We start from the raw sequence: 18,678 nt of genomic DNA, 5'->3' as shown, positions 1-18,678 counted from the left end.
GCCGAGATACTGCAATAGAGTGTGTACCATTTTTCACCTGGAAGGCTCACTGCTTGATTGCTTATTGCACAAACCCTTTCCATGACTGAAGCTAAATTGTATGTCTGTGTGCTTATCAAGTCATTGCTTCCAGTCAAAGACAAATGAAGAGTCAGTGATAGAAAGCATGTTAGACGGTTAGCATGTTGACTTTAGAATCGTAGGATTTATATCTACATGTATGTCTATGCTTATATAGACACTAATAAAAAAAGAATCTTTTTTAGTTATTGGCAGCCTTGTATTATTAAAATATAAATTTAGTATTAATAATACAGTGTAGCATTTTTGATGATCCAAATGGTTAGTTTTTAAATTGCCTTAATCAAAGTGTAAGAGTTGTCTCCTTACAGAAATTAATGCATCAGGAGTAAATGACTCTTCCTAAAGCACTTTACTCACTGTTTTCAAAGATCAGCTAGGTTATTTGGTAAAAGTCTTTTAAGGGCTTAATACAAACCGATGTCATATATATATCATATATATAGAACTGCCTTTTGACGCCATTTTGCTTGGTACAACAACAATCGTTTTAGGCTGCATGATTGTAAATAAAATGATTTTTAATCAAAGATATGCCTACAGTATATCCTCTACAAAAGAACCCAATAGATTGTATAGAGCTTTGTGAATCAAAGCAGCTGTATTATTGATAAAACATTTATTGTAACAAAAATAAACCAATCAAACGTAACAACCTGCAAAAAATCCTAGAAAATAAATGACATACAATAGGCGGAGAAAATTAACAAAGGATAGCATTTGCTGAGGATAACTCAAATAATGAAAGGCCAAAATATCGAGTATTAAGATGAGACAGATAAGTACAAGTATATGTATAAAACAACAAATACTGAGTGTATGGTATAGTGAATTATAGGAAGATATACTGTGGCTATTGACGAAAATGACTGATCAATATCTGCAATCAAGAACAATAGGCATGAAACACTTGATCTATTGTGGGAACGATTTACATGCTGCTATTATAAAACAGCAGCATTAAGAGAAGGCAATTTAGGGAACAATGCTGTCAATTACTGAGCTCAAATGAAAATTATCAATACCATCATTAGATATCTGTACAGGAATGTCCATTCATTAAAAAATAAATAAATATAATCATAATAATATATCAATAATATATGAGAATATAATTGCACAACCCGTTTACTTAGACAATTCAAGAAGAACAGCAACTGTAGAACTGTTGGTGAGACAATGGGACTGGCAGTTAATTACAAATATCTGGTTGGTGGCACATTCAAGGTCACAGATAAAGGTCGCCAACTTTAGGTGAACCGCATCAGCTTTTCGAAGCTTCCTGTTGTAGTTGCAAGTTTTTTGTTACCCTTTCCTGAATCTACAGAAGAAAGCAAGTGCATTCAACAAGAGCAGGTAAGAGCAGATATTTTGACAAAAGTTGAAAAAGTGATGTTAATGATATTAAAGAGAAAGGCAACTTCCAAAACAGCATTGACCAGTTGTGTGCTTATAAATTAATTACAGTTCAATGCATTTCTTTTTAAAAATATGACAATTTTTGTATTTTGCCGCCATTTTCAACTGAATCACACACAAAAAATATTAACAATTATAATGTATTATGTGATATTTTTATTATGCTGTAGTGGTTTGCTATAATAGTGATAGGAATTTTCTACAGGCAATTTATTCACAAAATCCACGATTTGCTTGTGGCTTCGCATCGCTTGGCATTTTAAACTTGTCTAGTCATAACTAGGGTGTCCTTCTGGGATGCTGACTAGGATTGTATTACAAACAGCATGCTCATGAACTTAAGAAAACTTGGGTCACCCTAGACATATGATAACACTGAGATTGTCTAATTCTCTCTTCAAGCTCTGAGGCTACTTTTTTGTAGTTGAGAACCTGCCAAATAAAAAAGTTTAAACTTTTTTTGTACAAAATTGCAAAATCCAGAAACAACTAGATTATTCCATTATCAATTTTTTGTGCACAAATTATCTTTAAAGATGCAAATGGTTATAAACTAAGATGTTTCATGACCTGTACCGTTTGTGATAGAAAAGAGTGTTACTCACCCTTCGACGCTGCCGGCTGCATGAGTAGTTGAGTGGAGCCTCGATATCATATATTCCTACTCTTTCACATTCTCTCACATAGGCTGTCACTGCATCGCATGTACACTTCCTGTGTCGTGGACAGTTGCACGAATCTGTCACACAGGATCTGCAAGAATAGAAAAGACTGCTTACATCACAAACGTAGAAAAACACAGTACATCCGCAACTTTATTAGCAAACCACCCTTCATCTTTTCAGAACTCATAGAAAAGTTTGTTTTACAAAAAAAGTCGCTTAGGTAGTTGTTATCATCTTGCACGAATGATCTATTTCTTAAAATGTAGACATTTTCTTTAGACCAAATGTTGCAAACGGGTCAGTTTAGATACAAAATTGAAAGAGATTCACTAAAGAATCGTCTACTAATCCATCAATGTGCGCCTGCGAGGCTGGCTTTTGTGCTGAATCTGCTATATTTGAAGGAATAAAGCTAATCACATAGAAAAGTATGTGTACCCCAGCGCAAGGTGATTAGAGATTAGATGATTCTTAGTACAGAACATTACTTTGGTTCACATTCCACTTTCATTGCTCCCACAAAATCTTTGGTAAAATGCTTATGAAATCATCTCCAAATGTATCTATTAGTGAGATCATTAATTGATATATTGAGAAAGGAAACTTTGAATAACGAACAGTTGGAGTGTGGAAAATATATTTAGCTGGAGTGTTTTATGACCACAAACACGGAGTGTCTCTAGTCTTAGGGGATTCACAGCCAACCCGGCACCCCACACAGGCTCAACTTCGGCCTTGCTGCTAATAAAAACAGTTCAACGTCATAGAATTCTGTTCTTATCGCTCTAAGAATCACGGATACGCCGTAAACAAGCCATCCTTTCATCTCCGAGTCCCCAGCGCAGACCCTCTAACCAATGTTAGGTGCAGTTTTTTCTAGCAATTAGGGGGGAGACTAAGGCAACCACAAGAATGTTCAGGTTCACTCACTCAGCTGAACATACAAGATGTAAGGCGACCCAACAGAGCGTGACACTGCGACCGTGGCGCAGAATCATCGAGGAATATGACAGTAACATTCATGACACGAAAGGCTTTTATGAGTGATAAGATCAGAACAAAATGTAGAATGTCAAATATTATGTTTAACAGCAAAACAGCCTCGTAAAAGTTACCATTATACTTGTAACAGTGGAGACAAAAAGATATAAGCCACCGCACCAGGATATAGTAGCACCGCCAAGACTATCTAGATCTAGAACTTTTAGAACTAAGACGCAAACATGCAAGAATGTCTCTCATGCTAAAGATTTTATCTGACGACTGCCATGAATCTCTTATCGAAAGTTTTAACCAAATACAAAATGTTCTTCACAGTCATGAAACAAGACTGGTTACGGGGGGTGCTCCTTCAGCTGTATGTGCAAACACCGGGTTTTATATGAATAGTTTTTTACCTAGAACATCGCGCAACTTGCGCGGCTTACCATAATTTTATGTTTTATTGACTATTTTTAAATAAAGTTCTCAACGGCCTTCTTTTGCCCGATTTCGGGATTTACGGGTTCTTAAAACACCTAGACCTAGACCTATCATAAAACTGGTTTCTTGTACTTCGGTTTGTATAAGCCCAAGATGTGTATCAGCAAGACAGCACCGATTCGACCACACCCAGTAGCTGGTGATGGCTTGCTTTGTTTACAGACAAAAAGCGTCAAAGGTACACATTTGATATCCACTACTAACATTATAGTATTGTAGTATCGAGAATAATTTAATACCAAAAGTTTTATCTGAATTATTTAAAAAAATTACCAAAACAGCTCACTACTAATTGGAAAAAAATAGGTTTTGTAACAGATACGATCACAAATAGTTCAGTGCTAGTGATCGTCAGCTAAAATACTTCAGTGCTAGTGATCGTCAGCTAAAATACTTCAGCGCTAGTGATCGTCAGCTAAAATACTTCAGCGCTAGTGATCGTCAGCTAAAATTCTTCAGCGTTAGTGATCGTCAGCTAAAATACTTCAGTACTAGTGATCGTCAGCTAAAATACTTCAGAGCTAGTGATCATCAGGTCCAATAGTTCAGCGCTAGTGATCGTCAGCTAAAATACTTCAGCGCTAGTGATCGTCAGCTAAAATACTTCAGTACTAGTGATCGTCAGCTAAAATACTTCAGCGCTAGTGATCATCAGGTCCAATAGTTCAGCGCTAGTGATCGTCAGCTAAAATACTTCAGTGCTAGTGATAGTCAGAGCAAATACTTTAGCGCAAGTGATCGTCAGGTCCAATAGTTCAGCGCTAGTGATCGTCAGCTAAAATACTTCAGCGCTAGTGATCGTCAGCTAAAATACTTCAGTACTAGTGATAGTCAGCTAAAATACTTGAGTGCTAGTGATAGTCAGTGCAAATACTTTAGCGCAAGTGATCGTCAAGTCCAATAGTTCAGCGCTAGTGATCGTCAGCTAAAATACTTCAGCGTTAGTGATCGTCAGCTAAAATACTTCAACGCTAGTGATCGTCAGCTAAAATACTTCAGTACTAGTGATCGTCAGCTAAAATACTTCAGCGCTAGTGATCATCAGGTCCAATAGTTCAGCGCTAGTGATCGTCAGCTAAAATACTTCAGTGCTAGTGATAGTCAGTGCAAATACTTAAGCGCAAGTGATCGTCAGGTCCAATAGTTCAGCGCTAGTGATCGTCAGCTAAAATACTTCAGCGCTAGTGATCGTCAGCTAAAATACTTCAGTACTAGTGATAGTCAGCTAAAATACTTGAGTGCTAGTGATAGTCAGTGCAAATACTTTAGCGCAAGTGATCGTCAAGTCCAATAGTTCAGCGCTAGTGATCGTCAGCTAAAATACTTCAGCGCTAGTGATCGTCAGCTAAAATACTTCAGTGCTAGTGATCGGCAGCTCAAATAGTTTGGCGCTAATGATCGTCAGTGCAAATACTTTAGCGCTAGTGATCGCCAGCTCAAATTTCAAATTATTTAAACATGTGTTTTATTGATAATTTGATGTGTCATCAGTTAGCATTTGCTGATTTTCAGATACAATAAGTTACGATTTTTCTAAAGTTTTCACTATTATTATGCATCATATCTAGTTCCATGAAACTTCCTGATTTAAAAATATTTAAAAATGTCAACAACTACAATTATAAAAAGAAATAGAACCAATTATGCTGGAATCGAAGTACTCCGTCACTTACTTGTAATACGCTTCAACGTCGATAGTCTTTCGGCACTCCTTGAGCGCACGACTCTTAAGTATCGAGCACTCCTGATGCGCCCTCTGCCATTTGGAGAAGTTGTCCTGGCACCTCGCTTGGACCTACAATCACGGCAACAAGTCGTTAAAACTAGATATTAAAATCAGATAAATGTCATGTGAATTTATTACATCCAAACAGTTTATGGTTTTCATGGAAATAAAGGCTTACAGGAAAATACTTCGATAGACATGTTATTGCTTCTGTATTATTACCATTTAGGAATGACCGATTTGGTTTGAACCAAGTCGTAAATCTTCATGTAATATTATTCCCATGACTGACTGGAGACTATTTAAATGTCACGCAGAAGAACCCTAGGACCTCTGAGACAATCCATATTGATCTTGTCTTATCTGTCGCCAATATAAATCTAATTCAGTTAATCTCTTCAAAACTGCTTGTAAAAACATTCTAATAGTTAATGAGCAAAGCTGAATAGATAGTGTATTCGCATAGGCTAAATCTTGATTATAATGTGCATGAAAAAGAATGCGCTTGTAGCTGATGAAACATTTTAATAAAATCATCTACCTCTTGTTGGGTTACTCCAACTTGGCATGTGCTTTGGCGGCCATGTTGCCATGACTTTGCAAAGTCAATAGCAGATGTGAAAAGGGTTCCATCTTTCCCCATAAAATCATCTTTCGGGTCACCATTGAAATTACCACACATGCCACAAGTATTCCGCTTGAGCCTGAAACAGATGAGAGAGAAGGCAATTGCAAAAAGAAACTTGTGATGAAAAAAGTTTATAATCATCATTTGTAAGACATTAGCTTTGTAGTCAGCTAGATTAGTTTATCATATTTTTGCTTCCAGGTTGAAATGTGCTAAAAGAAATACCAAAAATCTTACGAAGCTGGAAGATGTAATTCGAGGTAGCTCTCTGTGTTCCAGACAACCTTGAGTCCGATCTCTGTGTCGACAACAATTGTTTCTTCCTCGTAACGTACTGTAAAGTGTCCAACTTTTGAGAATGGCAAACTAACTTGACTTTTGTTTATTCTCACCTGATAACAATAAAAAATTAATATTAGTGTTATATTTGATTAGCTGTATCAAAAGTTTTAATAAAAATGTCAGATGGGCGAGCAATATAATCAGTTTACAGTAATTGGGCTTAGACCATATAGTTAACGATGAGACAGACACAAGTTGGTAATATAACTTTGCCTATCTACCATCACATTTGGTTGAATTAGCTACCTGGTGCGTACCTTTCCGTTTTTACGTAGACCAATTTTTGTATCGGCATTCAATAGGATGGTTACAGATTTAGTCCAGGCGCCTGGCATGTTGTATCGGTCGAAGTTCTGAACATAGATAGCAAACATATTGCCTGGGCAGTCTTTGGCCAGCATGTACTTGCACGTTCCCTATTCATAGACCAAAAAAAGTTTGTATGAATAAACATTGGAGATTATGAAGAAGCTAAAGGTAGATGAAAATTATGAAGGGAAGCAGAACCAAGCTCACCTGAAAGTCGTAGATGCGCTTATCAAACGTTACATAGTGTGGATCTCCGAACACGGTGCAGAGACCTTCTTCTGTAATATAAACAGTCAGTGTCTTCATCTCTTGAAAAAAAACTACATCATTGTCTTTAATCAATCTTATTTTAGTCACAAGAAATGATGAAAAAAGTTAAACATTTTCGAAATAGATTCAAGAAATGTCTGTTTATTTAATGCTAGACATAAACCAACCAGACAGTTCTGATTGTGAGCTTCTGCAGAGCATGTCACATAATGGTATTCTGGGATTCATAATATTTTAAATGTATTATTTTACTTGGTTTAATACGTAACCTAGAATTAGTTTGTGACAGCCTACAACGCTGACGCAATATGTATGTTCAACCTGAACGACTTTCTTCTAATGAAAACCTATACAAGAAAACATTTATGGAGAGCTAGATGTGGCTACCATAGAAATAAGGCTACACCATGCAAGAAGCTTCCTGATTCTATCATCGGAATGGAAAGCAAATATTGCTTAATATAAGACAGAATGGTTCCCTATGGATATTTTTGAAATCTTACTGCAGTCACTAACAGAAATGGAGAGAGGTTTTAAAAAACAATAAAACAAGACATACTTTCGACGCAGACAGGGCAGCAGGCATCAGTTGTAAATTTAAGCTGATGAGTGTCGAGGGGGCAATGCTGCTGTGTGTCACACTCTTTCTCGCTGCATGTGACTGTACCGTCATAGCACACGCAGTCCACACAACCGTCTTGCCAACTCGCGCCATGCTGCGAACACAAAGCCAAACTATAATAGCCGGTGCAATTTGGGCCGCGCAATGACCGAGTTATATAATGGCTATCATCAATCATAAATATTACAATAATAAACAAACCAAAGGTGATAAAATGTACTTAACCTGTAAGGATACACCCATCTTTGTGCATCTTCATGCAGCTAATTAACTTAGCAAAAGCTGTCTTTAATTATTTATCAACTTTGGATTTCACTTCCATATATTTTTCCTTCTGGTCAAGGTAGCAGATATTGGTACTTTATTTAGAAGAATACAAAAGAACCTGTCTTCTAGCTGTTAAGTCCCACAGTTTACCTCGTGTGTGTTTTCCTCATACTCGCACTGTTCGTACATGCTGTCGGGCTTGCAGACAGGGCAGCATGACTCCGAGGAAGTAAAGACTTGCTCTTCTACTGGGCAGTCCAAAATTGGACAAGTCCTTCTCGTGCATGACATTGTTCCTCCCTGGAAGAAAAAATAGTCTCAGCATTGAAAAGATTTATGACAAAACCATTTGTGAAATTACTAACTTTAGGACTGTGTTAGTTTGGGTTAGTTAGTTTAGACCTAGCTAGACAAAAAAGGTTCTTATTAAAAGTCATCAAACTTCAAGCCATGTACGACAACAGTATTGGTTGCAAAATGCCTGGTAAAGTTAGAAAAAAGATAAATCGATCTAGCTACATTGAAGCAGCGTCGAACTCTGTTAGGTTGAAATGATACTGTAAAAATGGCCTTAAGAACAAGCTTAGAAATTCGGCACAAGATTCGAGGCTATCAGAAATGTCATAGTTTTGGTAGCCATTTGCCGCAGCTGATTGATTAGGGCACTTGTTCAAGGGTGTCCTCAGCATTATGCAATGCAGTAGCATGGACTCTTAGAAAAGGTTTCTGACAGCTACACTTACAGACCCTTGAACAAGGATTACTACACAAATTTATTGCTTCTAACAATTCTAGTTTTTATTACGTTATCTAATCAGCGTGCCAACAAACGATACTAGAAATTGGCAAAGCAGCTGTGAGCTGGGAAAGTGGGTAATAGCTAAAGCGATTATATAAATGGAAAATAAATTGTAAGCTAAATATTCAGATGCATATCAAATATTTCATCGCAAGAGTTTAGCGTTAGAGATTATCAAGTCAACTGCCATCGATGGAAAAGGTGAAAGTGATGCGGAGAGATAACATACTTACTTGGCATGTACAATGTGTGCAGTCATTAACCTCGTATGTTCTGCCATCATTATATATGTTGTGTTTGAACAGACACATCCGCGGTACTAGAAAAGTCGTCCGAGTTCCTATCAAAATATTGTGAGTAACAGATTGTGAAAGCAAAGTAGACAAGCAGCAATACAAAGCTGACAGAAGTTTCAGCGTTCATGTACCAAAGAGAGAAAGAAAATTTAATAACTGCCAGCATATTACGGCTCCATATTAGAAAGAACCATCTGTAAATATTTTCCATCTGTTCATATTGTTATTGCAAGGTGATTAGCTAGTAAGCAAGCATTTGTTTCCCATCAGCGATGCTCGCTTTCGGCTCGTAAAGCTTTTACTATCCAATAGGAATCTTTTTGTATGGTGTGAATGAAGGTGAAAAAACTATTAACAGTAAACTAATTGCTTTACATAAGTAGAAGAATAATCCGTGGGATTAGCGCACGGATCGCTTTGATATCGTGTGTGGAATTATTGGACTCGTAATAAAGAAGTAAATATGAAGGTTGCGGTCACACAAAAATACGAGATTGACTGTTTCCCTCGGAGCCCAGCGAACCATTGAGGTCTAGTTAGCTAGCAATTAGCTCATAATTAACCAGACACAGTTGCATTCAAACATAATGTGACAAGGAGTTGACAAGAGAGCCGTTATCGAAGGAATCCATTATGCAGCCATCAAAAGACTAAACAGGCGGCAACCGTCCTCTAATCCTCGCCCGCGACTGTCAGAAATCTCTGGGAACTTTCCCTGGCAAACTTTTCTCCATTAGAAACTAGTCTTTAAGCAATTTTAAATCCTACTGCCTTGCGCCAATGTTTCAGCTGATTTATTCAAGCAAAACCATTCAGCAACTGCGGTTTCACTGGGATATTTTGATCCTACACAAGGCAGCTTTGGATTCGCTACGAACACTAATAAGTCAGAATCGTTATACCACAATGCAATAGTTTGTGGTATAAAAGTTAATATTGATTAAAACGGATGATGTCCAGGTCTCAATGCAATTTTCAGGATGTTTTTAGAAGTCTCTGCTACACGAGTAGTTTTGTTTGGTTTCGCTCAAAGTGAGATGAGGATACTTCTAAAACCTTTATAGCGCAAATAAATATTAATATGGCTTCAAATTGCAGCTTAATCTTATGATAATATGCTAAAAGGTCCCATCGAGTTGAAACACGTCTGGCTCGAGCCAAATAGTGACTAATTCAACCCACTAGCAAATAAATGGGCTCATTACAAAACACTGTTTTTTATAGTTAAGCTGGCAGTCTTCCAAGGGTTTTTAGTCACCAAAGTGACTAGACTGAAGACCTACCGGTGCAGCGGGGACAACACTCTCCTTCCTCTTGAACTATTTTAGCTGCAGGGCAATTGAGCACTGGGCAGGCGTTCTTCATACAGTTTATGCCTCCATTCTGGTCAGAAAAAGAAATGGTATCCGTGACAAAATTATGTGAATAGAGCAACCAAGTGAATATAACAAGAGTCAGGAACAAACAACCCCCAATGTACTTATTCATTCATCTAAAATTAAAGACGTGATCGAATTATAGCAAATTTCATCAAAAAGTATAAATATATTTCTATCATTTGAGATTTTGTTTGTTTTACGTGATCTGACTGCCAGCATGTTTTAAGATTAAAATCGACAAAACTCGATGGTAGTTGAAACCCTAAGAAGAAAATACTTAAAACTGACATCATTAGTCGCAGGCTGAGTCCAAGTCACTAACCACTGGAGAGCGTAAAATAAGTAGACCAATTATACATGACTAAATACAGGAAAGCACATTTATTTGTGTTACAATTTACAATAGAAACAGTGGCCACTGCAAGCACATCTATTACATATTCTAGCAAAGCATCAGCTTTAGGCCACAGTATAACATTTTTATTACTGAAAATTTTAATAATGAAGTTTTAGATTCATTGTATGGCTATTTTCACAGTTCCAATGCTAGTTATTAGTTGTTAGTGATGATCGGGTGCTTATCTTGTAACAAAAACTCCAACCGGTCCAATTATTCAACTTAGAGCCAAGGATATGGCATGTTTTGAGGATTTAATCGTGGTATCATTATCGTTTCTAGCATGAACAGCTGAAAGGCTTTAAATACACAGAAAGATAGGAGAACACACTTTTCACACGCAATTCATGCACAGAATGATGATTAGGGGGAAGTGATGTATTGTTGTCATACGCTGAATCTGATAGAGAAATAGAGCCGCTGGCCTGCTAATTGTCTCAAAGATTCAGATAAAATCTGTCGTGACAGTCATTTGCAGCTTCATGACTCTTCACAACTTGAGTTTTATCGATCCGCTCAAAGTCAAGGACACTGAATAGACAGTAGACGACAGGTAGCTGATTCTAACGCTCCTCCCATCCCGCTAACAGTTAATCGTACGTTAAAAGAATGTCAATCGTCTTTAAAAGAATGTCAAGTAATTGTCGTTTGGATACTTTAAACTTAAAGACACCATGTAATAGGGCAGGAGCAGAGCAAGATTCGATGACAGTTGATAATTGTGAAATCGGCGAATAAATCAGCATACATTATCCATGTCGTGCAAGATCATTTCTGTTCATGCCCATTTCCTCTCTCAGTCTGCCTTGTCGTGTTCCCTCGGTTATCAAGATGAAAATATTACCCTATCTTTGTTCTCATTCAAATTGCCTACAGTCTTATGTACAATTCCTAACTAACGTCTTTTTATCTGAAGTTACGCAAGATTTCTTTAAGTCCACGAGCTGAGTTAATTATAATGATATGAATGCATCAATTAAGGATATTGGCAAAGACCTGCATTGCTAAGTTGAGCAGAGAAACTGCTTCAGCCGTACCTTACATTCACATCTGACGCATTTATCGGTGTGAGGCTCAAAGCTTTCCCCTTCAGAGTATTTCTCGTCATTAAGTTCACACGTGGGACATGACAAGCAGCATTGACCTTTGACCTCTACAGGATTATCGCAAGCCAATTTTGGACAGGTTGCCGTTGATGTGGTGATTACTCCAGCCTGCAGGAATTATACAGAATATATAAGAAATTTTCTCAGAAAAAATGCTCATATGAGTTCATAATTTTGTATTTTTCACAAAACAGTTTTAAGGAAATACTGAAGGCCATCAAGTACTGCTTGATAATAGAGAAATTTTTGGTGGTGGTGATAAAGATGGTGGGTTAGAGACAAGACTCGGTGCGTGTTATGAAAGCTAGAAAAAGGAACCAATCAGAGTGATAGCTCTGATTTAGTCTGTTTTAAGTCCTCAAGTTTATAGGCTTTCTAGATTATTCTAATCAAGATTCTGATGTCAGAATTTAGGAACAGTCAAGTATTTTTTATGTAAAAAAAATACTTGTTTACCAAAGAACATGTTATTTCTTTCGTGTGTTTGGCTGCATTGCATCAGTTAAAGGTCTCTATCTATACAAAAAATTGTATATTTTAGAGATTTAGCCACTATGCCAAAAACTCTTGTTTTCTGGAGGGGCGGATGGAACGGCCTGCTTGTCGGTGTTAGTGAAGAGAGGACTATCAGTAATAGTACAATGTTTAAAGTTTACATATTTTACGATTTAGAGAGTTTATTTAAAGTTTACAGAGAACTTCGAAACTTAAAGAGATATTTAAAGTTTAGAGAGAACCTGCTAGTAACGCCACCGTGTGTCTCAGCAACATCTCATCTATGACTAAACCATCCCATCATCAAGGCTTATGTATAAGAGAGACTATCATAAGACTGGCTCCAAGAAACTGCATTGACGCCACAAGTCTTTTGAGATCACCCAAGTATCAGAGACAGAATTGCTATGTTTCTACCCAGCTCCAAGAGCAATAAACTAGTGTGACAACCACTAGAAGGTGCTCCAGGCTGCACATGAAAACTTATCATTGCTGTGCAAATTAATAAAATAAATGATGAAAATAACATTTTTCTATTTTTATGTAAATGAGCAACACAATATCTAGCGGTAATCGTCTATGTACCTTGCATTCTTTGACTACACAAGGGTCATCATTGCTGCGCCATACTTGACCACTTTTATATCTGATGCCGTCTTCTGTGCATCCTAAAAAGACCAAGAGATGTACACTTTTCCCTCCAAACTAGATGCAAGGCACCATCTAGTTTTCAATAGTTCCGTTCAAATATTGCTACCCAAATTTTAAAATTTGAAATATTTTATTAATTTAACATCCCAGGCTTCGGTCATCAAAGAATTTATGTTTTTTAATCCTAATTTTATTCACAAGTGTGTGAAATAACAAAGAGCATGATCTATAGATATATAGCTCCAGTTCATAACTATCAACTTTTCATTATTGAATCTTTAGCAGCATGTACTCCTTCAGGTTAGACAACTCCGAGTAAAAGTATATTTCATAAACTGTTCTTAAAAAGACCATCAATATTCAAAGAAAGCTGACAAAGAGCTGTAAATACTGTCTGTAGTTGAAGAGATCAGAGCTCGCTAACGCAAGAGCTTACCAGAGAGAAAGATCATGTTTACACGTATTCGACAATTCATTGTAATTAATTGTTCTATATATAGTCCAATCGGTGATTCAGCGTCGGTGGTAAACGGATACCTGGGGGCAGCCAGGCTCCGCTCCCATAGATAGCTCTAGTGCTCACTCTTGTAACGTACAAACCACAGATACAAGCAAATTATAGAAAGTCACGAGCCTTAGGGCTTCGGCTAAAAATTTCTCATGAGGAGATGCATGAAGACACGAGCGACCGCAATCGGTTAACCACGAGACTATTAAAATGAAATACTTAAGGCTTATTAATAAAACTCTCATAAAAGTATTATTCCTAAAGCTTTTTATCGACTTCATTTGAATCCCAAAAAAGATAAAATTCAACCTCTATCTGAGGGTAATCTTGAAGGCAGAGTTCTGTTTCAATTTCTGTCAACATGATCACACTTGAGAGCGATAGGGGGACCACAAACATCTCGAGTTTTGTTCTTAGTAGCTCTTAGAGGATAACACAGCAGCAGCGATGAATTGACAAATATATTAGGATCAATCAGCTGTCAATAGTTCTAATAAGAGTTAAACCATTTGCTATAAACTCCTCCTCCTATCAAAGTACCATAATACAACATACCTCTCAAACGCAGCACGTGTGTAAATGTATAAAATAATATATGGATGATGATGTGCCATATATGAAGTTGCTAGAATATGAATATGAAGGTATATCAAGTTGCTAGAAGGTAAACCATAAAAATGACAGTTTGCCCTAAATGCCAAAAAAGACCGGTCCCTCATGGTTTTGACGACCATACCAACATAACTGGAAACACTCTACAATCAGTATTGCTGATGTTGGCTCACAGTACTTCATACAACACTGCTTTTTAATAATCCTCATACCGGCTGGTTGTTGTCTAAAAAATTTAAAAGTTTTAAAAAATTTTCACAGAATTTCTTTTACTTTCATTAGATGATGAGCTGCTAGTATCTGTTAAGTTCTCAAAAGCCAAAAGAAGTAGGAAAAATACCATTCTGTGTGCAGCAGTACCTGCTTAGACATGTGAACTAAAGTCATTAAAGTGAAATTAAAGCAGAAAATTGGATATTTTTAATTATAGGAAAAACAGTAAATTTTAAAATCTGTATAATATACGTAAAAAGCAGTACCGGTAATTCCTTTACTATTTTTTGCCATGCTTCCTTTTAGATTTGAAGATACAAATAATTATTAGAGGTACAGTAAATTTCCGTCACTACAGTAAATGTCTTTATTTCTTACCAACGCAAACATCGCAGCAAGACTGGGAAGAGGTACTGCGGTAGAGGATCATGTGACAGCCTTCGAGGTCGGGGCAGGTTGCTATCTCACATTTAACAATTCCATTCTAAAATTACAAATGTAATTATAGTTCTCCCACACAAGTAGAAAGCAGCATTTAGTATGAAAGTTAAAAATAAACTATTTAAAAAATGCTAGCTTAACAAACATTCACGAACCTACAGCTTATCTTAAAGGTATTTGACTGTATGAAAATTATTTGAAGGTCTGTCAGCCTGTTTTCATTTGCTGCCAATAAGTGTCTCGCATTTTTATTCTTGTAGCTAGTTTATTATCTATAACGTCTGCCAGATGACTATATGAGATTCCGTGAAGACTGCATAAGCCCATTCCCGAATAGTTGAGTCTGCCTATCACGCCCAACTGAAGAAAACATACAATCGGTTCCCACAGCATTATCCTGGGTGGGGAGGATATCAGAATGAAATTTAAAAATAATCTCACAAATGTTCAATATATCAAATTACTGCAAATGTTATACAATAATTCAGTCTATTATAGTCACGGAAGCAGGAAGATTGGAGACGCATGAAAGGTAGGTAACATTTTCACTGAGCAGGAAGTGACTAGAATGAGGCTCTTCATCAAAGAGATGTTCATCAGCCGCTGACAGCGGCAGCTGCTGACCATGCTCGTTAGGCTCGGCAACGGTTAGGAATACTCGCGGCAGCCAGATAAAGGCTCTTGCAACAAATTACGTAAAAAATTAAGAACATCTCTCGTCAGTTTGTGATTAGCTCGGGAAACTAGAGTAGAAACAGGCCAAGCAAGCTAGTGTACAAACTTTGCAGCCTAGCAAAAACAGAAGTTCATAAAAGGCATCAGAAGGGATCTTGAGTGATCCAATATGGCCCCGAGTGGTTACGCATGAAATTTCGTAAGGGCTGTCGACCACATGAGAGCCACTGCTATGTTGGCTGGTTTTACACAAATAGATATGTTTTTGCTTATGTCAGCGGGGCCTTAAGTGCGACAAGATGTGAAAAAAGTAAGCTGCTCCGCGTCACGTTTATGCCTGATGTCTAACATTGAAGCCATTTAATCGAGTCTTTCATAGCCTCTAAAAGCTCTACCCGAGATTCTTATCACGGGTATTATATAAACGGTCGGTTCGGTTCATTGTATCCCTAAAGGATACTCTTGTGTATGATTACACAGGCCGTACATGAGCTGATGGAATGAACTATTTCAGCCTAGCAGACTACAAGGGTCATAGTTATGACTAGCTGGACAATGCTATTATCATATAACTTCATTAAGAACGTGCTGCACAGATTGATTTTCCAACCGGCGGTAAGGGGCGGGTCCGCAACCTCCCGCTTCGAGTATCAAAGACAGCGTAGAAAGGAAGAAGGATGAAGAGACAGTAAAAGACAATAATATTATGCACAATGATTGATAGTTTGGTGGTAGGATTGGAGACTGATATTACAATAGCCGTACAAACACGATAATAAGCGAAGGACAATAGAAGAACCTGCGCTTGAATTCATCCGATTGCGTATCAAAGTGGTTACAGTCACGATGCGTCGAAAACTGGGGGCTCCACACTTCCATGTGAAAGTAGATATCAATAATGCTAAGCATGTAATATTGTTACAGTTCAGTCCGGCATATCCTATTAACGGGCTCGTCTGATGGGCAGTGACGAAACTTGTAAATGCTTTAAAGGTCCGTTCTGCCGAGTATCTGTGCTGTCGAATGTAAGGATGGTGAGAAGCTGGCATTTTATGACGCATTCGAGCTTCAATTGCTAAGACTCAAATTGAAGTCGCTGATCTGCAGCATGTAAAACCACCTCTCAAAGACTCTAATTTTACCTTCACATAACATCAGTGACCTCTCAAGGTTGTCAATGGCAAGACAACCTTGAGAGGTCACTAATGTTACCATCAACTAATTCATTGCTGTCTTCATTTCCACAGATCTGCTTGTTTTCAATTTACCAGGCTTCTTAAATATGAAGAATTAAAATAGATTTTGTAAAATAACTAACAAATTATCAGAACTATAAAAGAACTGTTCAAAAAGAAATATTTCAGTTGCTATTGAATAGTTTGCAAAGCTTTGAAAATGTAATTGAGCTTGATCACACATTAAGAAAAACATAGAAGTTGATGATAAGAAAATATAATTATATATTACTATAAACTAATAAAAACATATCTTTACTTTTTAAAATTATTTTTTCTTTTTTTAAGATCATGAGTTTAAACATTTTTTTCCAAAAATTTTAACTATCAAATTTAGACAATATATTAGACATTATATGTCATAAAAAGCAGATTAAAAACATGCAGCATGGGAAGTTTTGATGAAAACATAACCAGTAAAACTGTAGATTGGAATGTATTTGAGAAGTCATGACTCACCCTGCAGAAGCACTGTATGCAGGGATCCACGTCCGTAATAAACTTCATGCTGCCATCTGATATCCTTTCACCTTCATTGCTGCATGGCAGCTCCACGCCTTCTACAGCCCCACACACATCTCTTTACACATTGCAAGACGTGACAATTTAGAGTAATGAGTGAAAGGCCGCAAGGTCGTAAATTCCAAACTTGCCGAATGCATAATTACGAAGAAGGCTATGATATTACCAGGACGCAGCCTAGAAGGAGACTCGGGCTATTATATCTGTCAAACAAGATTAGCTTTAAACTCTCTTTATGGCTTCTCTATAGGCAATAACTATAAAAATAATAATTAATATCACCTTTTCTTCAAATGCAAAAATACTGTATACTGAGAAATTGGGTAAAAAATGTAGTTAACCGCAAAATGCTTAGTTGGGTGCAGGTGTGCCAGCTAACCGGTTCTGAACAATTGAATCACACCAACCAGTTGAGCAAAGGTAAGTTAGCTGAGATTTTGTGACTAACTGGCTTCAAGTTCTAGAACAAGTCAAAACATAAAACGTAAGTGTTTAATAGCAACTAGAAGATATGTACTTACCTTATGTTACTTACCTTATGTTACTTACCTTATGTTACTTACCTTATGTTACTTACCTTATGTTACTTACCTTATGTTATACACAAATATCAGATACTCCGTGAATAAATTATACATTTTTTTTCAGTGCCCGATGACTTCTAACGTTAAAAACTACTTGTTGGGCAAATTCACATTATTTAATATAAATCTGTTTTTACCTTTTTCACATACAGATAGACATACCTGATAGACATACAGATAGACATACAGATAGACATACAGATAGACATACCTGATAGCATAGCTGAGCAGTAACGAAGCTGTACAAGTATCGGAACGCACAAAAACAGACACCATCCATTGGCCATTCCTTTAACTTCTCTTATCTAGCGGTTTTTCTTTATCTCCAGCGAGTTATTTCAGATCCGATCCGAGTTGTTTGATTGAATGAATGCATCGGATGGGAGGTCTTAATATAACAGCCACGAGCACCACACCACCAACTCCCATGTATGTTCCAAAGGAAACATGCTTGTTATGCACCGCATTCAAAGCCTCTGATTGGCCGGTCAACTATTAATAATGTTATTGTAAAACAATCGGTCACAGTTGAATGAGAGGTTATTAGCTCTTCAGAAGTCTACATGAGGCTCCGCCCATCTACATGAAAATCATGTTACCTGTAATCATGATGTGATTATAGGAGAGCGTGTGCCCAAGTAACCTCATTACCATCTTCTAACGATATTATTCAAAGACATCAAATGATTCGAATACCTGCTTCCTGCTATCAGAGCTATGCACAGCCTTTTAAAAATAAAAAGGCCTAGCATAGAATGCTGGCATGTAGCATGCCAAACTGCTGATGTACTTTTTAAAAAAGTGTCAGCTTTAAATTTTTGGAAACAATTCAAGCAACCAGAAAATAAGTGAAATATTACCTTTTTTCCATGAGCCAATATTACGTAAAAAACAACCCAGAAAGCTTATAGTCATTTATCATCAATATTTGAGCCTTTCCAAAGCAATGCAAGG

At 37.1% G+C, this 18,678-nt stretch overlaps 1 protein-coding gene across 1 annotated transcript; it reads right to left on the bottom strand.

Moving 5' to 3' along the window:
* Window positions 1-691: 691 nt before the first annotated feature.
* LOC137391251 (BMP-binding endothelial regulator protein-like) lies at window positions 692-18,117 on the bottom strand. Its single transcript, XM_068077665.1, has 16 exons — window positions 17,936-18,117; window positions 17,078-17,178; window positions 14,646-14,751; window positions 12,869-12,951; window positions 11,720-11,896; window positions 10,190-10,289; window positions 8,844-8,950; window positions 7,962-8,111; window positions 7,482-7,638; window positions 6,860-6,930; window positions 6,601-6,759; window positions 6,239-6,393; window positions 5,915-6,077; window positions 5,321-5,442; window positions 2,106-2,253; window positions 692-1,402 (listed from the first exon to the last, which is right to left on the bottom strand). Exons 1-16 carry the CDS (start codon window positions 18,009-18,011, stop codon window positions 1,346-1,348), a joined length of 1,932 nt encoding a protein of 643 aa, XP_067933766.1. The 5' UTR covers window positions 18,012-18,117; the 3' UTR covers window positions 692-1,345.
* Window positions 18,118-18,678: the final 561 nt, after the last annotated feature.

Source organism: Watersipora subatra, chromosome 3 (genome assembly GCF_963576615.1).
Source record: "Watersipora subatra chromosome 3, tzWatSuba1.1, whole genome shotgun sequence".
Lineage (NCBI taxonomy): Eukaryota > Metazoa > Bryozoa > Gymnolaemata > Cheilostomatida > Watersiporidae > Watersipora > Watersipora subatra.
The sequence above is the reverse complement of the archived record's forward strand: the minus strand, read 5'-3'. Positions and strand labels throughout refer to the sequence as shown.